This window comes from Asparagus officinalis, chromosome 4 (genome assembly GCF_001876935.1).
Source record: "Asparagus officinalis chromosome 4, Aspof.V1, whole genome shotgun sequence".
Lineage (NCBI taxonomy): Eukaryota > Viridiplantae > Streptophyta > Magnoliopsida > Asparagales > Asparagaceae > Asparagus > Asparagus officinalis.
The window spans coordinates 43,985,743-43,992,912 of record NC_033797.1 but is presented as its reverse complement, the minus strand read 5'-3'; the positions used below and the strand labels follow the sequence as shown (position 1 = coordinate 43,992,912).

The window sequence follows — 7,170 nt, the reverse complement described above, 5'->3', positions numbered from 1 at the left end:
AGTCTATCCTCATCATAGAGTAGGACCATCCACTCGATTGGCAGTTCAACATTTGTTTTCTATGTGTTGCTCTCCAATTACGGGGAACTTTTCATCCAGTATTAATCTATTTAGTTTATGTATCCTTCAGCTATTTATTCTGCGGTCCAAACGTACAATAGAAGCAGTTCACCTTATCAACCATCCTCCTACGATTCTTGTACACATCCTTTCTAATCGCTCGAAATGGCTGATAGTGAGCAATTTCAACCATCCTCCTAAAATTCTTGTACGCATCCTTTCCAATCTCTCTAAATGGCTGATAGTGAGCAAAAATGGTGGTAACTTAAAGAAATGGCTCACAATTTTCTTCCATTCCAAAATGCAGCTCAAGACTTAGGTTCCTTTTGTCTTTCTTTACTTTTTTTAGTTTCTTTTCTTTCAGTTTTTAAGTATTTTGCACACGGCTTCCTTCAAAGACTGAATGCTAGTAGAGCATGAGCTCAAATTTTTGCTGTTTCTTTAATCCCACACCATCATTGGACTGAAATCTTTCTAGTAATTTTTGTTTTCGTTCTTTAAATATTTAATTGAGGTACATTCATTAAGCCAAATAGAAGCACCTTGTACATAAATCCACGATGCTTCCTTATACCTGTTGCACATGATTCAGTCAGTAGAAATGCCAGGAAATCGTTGAACCATGTATATTGGAGTGCTCACTTTGACCACCACTTATGCATTGTGTTTAATGGCTAGAAAACAGGACCTAGAAGAATGTCAACCCACTCAAAGCAGCATAATGTCTTCCCAAATTTCAGGAAATTTCATTTGTTGCTGATACTTCTTATAGCTAACAGTAATACATTTGATGACACAACTGTTAGATCCAGCTTCAGGTTACTTAGTGGAGTTGTTCAGATCTCTCACTGGTTCCCCTCACTGTAATTAAGTAACATGCTGACTTCCCAAGGTTCACTATTTACAATACCACACGTATACCATCTTTAATCGATCCTTAGTACTAAGGAAATTAGGAAAATACCATTCGCTGACTGATAGTAAGATATGCCCTGGATCTTTAGACGTTTCATGAAAAGGTAATGCGTGATTATTATCATCCTTTATCAAACAAGACCTCCCTCTGTGACATGTTCACTATTTAGTCTTTGATCCGATTATGTTCAGGTGACATACTAATGTTCAGAGAGAAACAAAATCCATTATAGGATTCCTATATGATCTACGTAAGTCATAACCATTAGTTTACTCCAGGATGTTTTGTATGTTTATCACTCCTCAAGACATGTGGACCTTAATAGTAATTGTATTTTATACCCTTGGTTTCTCGTTTAGATACTTTAGCTGGTACAAGCATTTATCCTCCTTTCTCTTGTACCTCAGAGCCTCAATTATTCCTAAAGATTGTTATGTGGAATACCTCTCAAATTTTTTCTAGTCAAAATGGGATTTCAATTCCTAATTATATCGGGAAGCACACATTGTGTCGCTCTGCTGTTGTGATTTGTGTCTCTGAATTATTATTTTAAGTGCACTATGATTAAAAGGCCTTAATGAACAAAGGTAATGTGATGCTCACACACTACTCCAAGGCCTTGAAAAATATAATCTAGTCGATGACAAACACAGCAGTGAATGAAACTCGCAAGAAGGCCAGTAGCCACATCCCCTCTTTCAGGTTGCCTTAATTGTGAAATAAGTGTTTTAAGTTAAAAAAAAAAGATTTTCTACATGGTATTGGTGACCTTTGTCTTAGTAATGGAAAATGTGTGTCGGCATGGTGATACTCTACTCATCCAGAACACCTCAGATGTTTTGTTGCTTCCTTTTGTTTTCTACGTATTATACTCTCCATATCCTTAAACATTTGTTCCAAAGAAGATTTTCTGCCAAGGACAGAAAGGCTGAAACTAAATCAAGACCAATTATTTATTTTGAATGATGGATCTGACATGTAAAGTTTTCAGTATTTTGAATGTATTTTATCTTTATTCATAAGGTCATGACATTGATGGCGAAGAATGTGTATCTGTAGGATTTGATGCCTGGAGGTGTGAATTCTCCTGTTCGTGCCTTTAAATCAGTTGGCGGGCAGCCCATTGTGTTTGACTCTGTCAAGGGTTCCCGAATGCGGGATGTTGATGGTAATGAATACATTGACTATGTAGGGTCATGGGGTCCAGCTATAATTGGTCATGCAGATGACAAGGTGACATTCCTTCTCAGTTTCTTTTCATTAAGTAAATTTCTTGTGCTTTCCGTCATGGATGTCATGCTTCTAGATTACTAAAGATATTCTGTGAAATAATTGAATTTAGAGTTGAACGAGAAGTAATCATTGACCTGAGGCCATTTCTAATTATAAGAGAGGATACTGCCACATTGGCCATTTTGATTTTGGTTGCCCCAGTCCTTGATTTTACCTTAAAATTGTAGACAATTCTTTATGATCACAGAAAGGACAAGAAATTATGATCACATAAAATTTTGCCTTATTCAGCTATAATTTTTTTTGCCTTATTCTTAGTCTTTGGGGGATCTCTGAGAGTGGAAGTCCTAATGAGGGATACATTTTTTTTAGTTTAATAACTTTTCAGTAATAGGAACCATCCTAAATTCATCATAACATTGCTTGGGCAACTGATAAATTTCTTCACTATACACAGAAGATGGTACACTTAATGTGTCAGATATGAATCTTTTTTATTGGATGAGTAGTAATCCGTAAGAACGATAGCAAAAAGATATTCAGCAGAAATATGAAAACAATGAAATTTGAATAAGGCATGATAAAGGCATTTGGAAGCATTATTAGAAATCATAGTAGGGAGAATAGATAGCTCTAGTACCTTTGTCCTTGTAAGGTCTTCTTTTGCTGGTAATCATAAGTTCATCGTACTTAGCATGTCCCAGTTCTTTTGTTTAGCTGTTAATATTTCTCTGATTAATAATTCTTTCACCCAACTTAAGTTCAATTTCAGTATCACTTTCACAGGGAGAAGTAGGTGCTTCGATAACGACTTTGTGCTTCCCAATACTAAGAAGCACAGTGACAGTAGCTGTTGGTCTAAATGAACTACTAACTCATGGTGCTCGTGTGCAGGTGAATGCTGCCTTGATTGAGACTTTGAAAAAAGGCACGAGCTTTGGTGCTCCATGTGTGTTGGAGAACGTACTAGCCGAAATGGTTATATCGGCTGTTCCAAGTGTCGAAATGGTTAGATTTGTCAACTCTGGCACAGAAGCTTGCATGGGCGCGCTCCGCCTTGCCCGAGCATTCACTGGCCGTCAAAAGGTTCTCAAATTTGAAGGCTGCTACCATGGACATGCTGATGCATTCCTTGTCAAGGCTGGGAGTGGCGTTGCAACCCTTGGCCTTCCCGATTCCCCTGGTGTTCCTAAAGCTGCCACCTCCGAAACCATAACAGCACCTTACAATGACATCGAGGCTGTGAAAGCCCTCTTTGAAACCCACAAGGGTGAAATCTCTGCCGTGATACTCGAGCCTGTAGTCGGAAACGCCGGCTTCATCGTTCCAAAGTCCGATTTCCTAGCATCGCTCCGTCAGATAACGAGGGAGGATGGCGCCCTGCTGATCTTTGATGAGGTGATGACTGGATTTCGTCTTTCTTATGGTGGGGCCCAAGAATATTTCAGCATAACTCCCGACTTGACAACTATGGGTAAGGTCATCGGAGGTGGACTCCCCGTTGGTGCTTATGGTGGAAGGAAGGATATTATGCAGATGGTTGCCCCAGCTGGGCCAATGTACCAAGCTGGAACCCTGAGCGGTAACCCTTTAGCGATGACAGCAGGTATTCATACTCTCAAGAGGTTGCAGGAATCTGGATCCTATGATTACTTGGATAAGATCACGGGAGACCTAGTTTCTGGGGTTTTGGAGGCTGGAAAGGAGTTCGGGCATAAAATGTGCGGTGGATACATCAGGGGAATGTTTGGTTTCTTCTTCACTGAAGGCCCGGTCTTTAATTTTGAGGATGCGAAGAAAAGTGACACTGAAAAGTTTGCGAGATTTCATAGGGGGATGTTGGAGGAAGGTGTATACTTGGCTCCATCGCAGTTTGAGGCAGGATTCACTAGTCTGGCGCATTCTTCAGGAGATATTGAGAGGACGGTAGAGGCAGCTAAAAAAGTTCTCAAGAGGATATGATTTGATCAAAACTGTAAGTTTCTGAAATATTTTCACCAGAGTTCTCTTCTCATGTTCTTAGTTTTGGTAGATTATATCATGTGCATTTTCTCTTCGGTGTGTAGTAAGAGCCCCTTGTTGAAAATAGTGTCACTAACATTTATTCCTTTCGGCTGGAAAACTTGTCCTTGGTGTTGTAACTCTGTAAGTTGGCTTTGTGGTTGGAAGTATGAGTAGGTTTTCCCTTTCCTTCTCTCTCTGTGTTTGGCTTGCATATATCAAAGAAGAATTTTTTGGGATGAAGGTACTGTTGTTTGGGGTTTAGACCTCAAGTGAACCATAAGTCCAAACCAATGTTTTATAACAAATAAAAATTCAAATCAACATTGCACCTTTTCAACTGATTTTTGATGTTTTTGCAATGTCACTTGATATTTGGAAATCATTATATATCGCTCAAAAATTATCAAAAGCACTTATGGATGTCAGGATGTTGCAAGCATATGGTTTTGTAGCAAGACTTATAGAAGGAAATATGATATATCAGTCTTGCCGGAGATATTCAAAACAATTTATTTAATCTATTCATCACAAACATCTGGAACACATGTGGGCCAATGAAAGTGAAAACTAAGTAAAGAACAATGAAATGAGAATTATGAAACTGACAGTGACGATACACTCATACTTTGAACTTCCAATAATAATTTCTATAAACCTCGTCTTCTCAACCCAAAAAAAAAAAGTAAACCTCACAAGATATTTATAAATTCATATGGGAGATCAAATCACTGAATACTAATAAGATGCATTTGCAGGCTTTTTCAGACGGATAATAGCTACGTTTTAATAGCAAAGGTACCAACAAATACAAAACCCAATTCCAATAAAATTGATATAGCAATCACCAAACTCTACCGAATATTCATTTAAACGAAATGGAACCACAATCAACTAGCATTTTCCCTGTATCTAGACAAGTTTCACTAGATAATTGCAACAATCAAATAACAAACTTTTTGAACTAGTAATATAAATTCTAGTTTCAGCAAAAAGAAATCATACAACAAACATCTAACTTAAACAGAACATTCATTGAGCCATCACATAAAATGAACAGGAGTCTTGATCACGGTCGCTCGGGAGGAAAGGGGGGAGGAGTAGGAAAGTTAGGAGGCATTGTCATTGGAGGGAAGAGCGAAAATGGGAAGGGAAGAGACGAGGGATCCAAGAACGGAAGGAGCCATGGAGGTAGAGAAAATGGCAGAGACGATGGATCAGGCAACGGAATGGAATTGAAAGGGAAAGGCAGCGGCGGAAAAGCAAAAGGAAGAGGAGGCCAACGTAACCAAGGAAGCAAGAACGGAGGAATCAATGGCCAGAAGAACAAAGATGAATCCAAACTGGCGGTCTGTGGCTTTTTAATAGCACCACAGTAGGTTACATCCCTCTTAGGTGGCTTATAGTTCATCGTGTTCAAGTTTAAGATGCATAGCCTGGATTTCCTTGGTTTGATAGTTATCTGAGTTGTCGATCTTCGGATTCCCATGACGTTGCAGAAAGAGGAGGGGCTCTCGATCAGGACTGCTTGGCATTGCGACTTTTTGACTTGGCCTTGCCTGCATCTGAATCCAGTGAGTCGAGGGATGTTGAGTTTGTAAACACCATACTGATCAGTGGTTGTGTTGGCTGCGATGAACATTGAGTTTGCTTTGAAACTGCATTGTATTTGTACTCTGGCGCCTGAAGAACAGAACAGAAGAAAGGACGATGAGTTTGGAAGTATAGTTTGTTTTTGTCTTTTGTTTTCGGTATACTTACCTTCGAGGAAATAGCTTCGTTTGGAGAAGGCGTTGTCGGAGCAAGAATCACAGAAGACGGAGCCGATGACTGTGACTGTAACATTGTTGGAGGTTGGTTTTGAATCAACAAGCAAAGAGAAAGAGAGAAAGATGAACAAGAAGGGAAGTTTCAGCATCATGATGCAACTTGAAAGGTTCTATCTCTGAGAGCTATGATTCTTGTTACTCTCTTCTTCTTGTGCCTGTGAACTGAAGGGGAGTGGATTTTGGCTTTAAGTGGACAGGCAAAACCTCAGAAAGAGATGATTGGCCAGCATGTTGATAGTTCACGGGTGTTAAGGGGGATTTTTTATTATTATGCCTTTGGTGTATTTTTGACCGAGAGCTTTTTGAAGCAATCCGTCTGGATTAAGATGGGTCCTTTCTTTTGTCTCTTAATTAGGCACCTTTCATTAGCTTAACACGTGCATATTGTCAGGAGTTATGATTGTTAAAGATAAGTTTCACAGAACTACTTGAGGTATTTGGGATTTTGTGGGATTTCTAATCTACTGCCAAAATTACATCCACAGATAATGGGGTTGGACAACCTGTTCGGCAAATTAAAGCAATTATCACAGATAACGCAGCGGAAAATAAACGAAGTAAAAATCGAGCAGCCACAATCATAAAACACTGAGGATTTTATAGCGGTTTGGATAAATCTAAATCCACTTTTCCTTCTAACCAAGAGGGGTTTCCATACTATATGTGAATTTCTAGACCCTAATTCAGTATGTGATACAAGATAGGTTCCTAGTCTACCCAAAAAACTAATCGTCTACACCAATTAATCTCACACAATTGTAACCCTAGCTCCTAACTAGTTACTCCAACCCTCAATTAACTCCAGCTTGAGTAAACCATACAAAACCAATCATACGATCATAAAAAACTCCAGCTTGAGTAAACCATACAAAACCAATCATACGATCATAAAAATTGTTTGTAATACAAAAATCATTTTCAGTTAAACACAAAGGAAAGATCTTACGACCATCAATCAAACTGTTCTCCTTGATGATCAAGGTGTAGCTCTGGAAGAACGAGGCTGGAAACAATGCCCCAATGGTAGAACATCTTGATTGTTGTAGATCTAATGATGTCGAACGATACGAAGGAGTGATCTGAACAACTTTTGGCTGATTGCGATGAGATTTGTTGTTCTAAACTGCAAGC

General features: G+C 39.0%; 2 protein-coding genes across 2 annotated transcripts in view; one reads left to right on the top strand and one right to left on the bottom strand.

Moving 5' to 3' along the window:
- Positions 1-4,403, top strand: part of LOC109837336 (glutamate-1-semialdehyde 2,1-aminomutase, chloroplastic-like) — a 6,182-nt gene extending 1,779 nt beyond the window's left edge. The window contains exons 2-3 of the mRNA XM_020405533.1: positions 2,036-2,209; positions 3,104-4,403. Coding sequence (XP_020261122.1) covers positions 2,036-2,209; positions 3,104-4,171 — 1,242 coding nt within the window. The 3' untranslated portion in view covers positions 4,172-4,403. The remainder of the gene's footprint in view (positions 1-2,035; positions 2,210-3,103) is intronic.
- On the bottom strand, positions 5,159-6,423 carry LOC109835924. The gene is made up of 2 exons (XM_020403893.1): positions 5,972-6,423; positions 5,159-5,893 (listed from the first exon to the last, which is right to left on the bottom strand). Exons 1-2 carry the CDS (start codon positions 6,129-6,131, stop codon positions 5,280-5,282), a joined length of 774 nt encoding a protein of 257 aa, XP_020259482.1. The 5' UTR covers positions 6,132-6,423; the 3' UTR covers positions 5,159-5,279.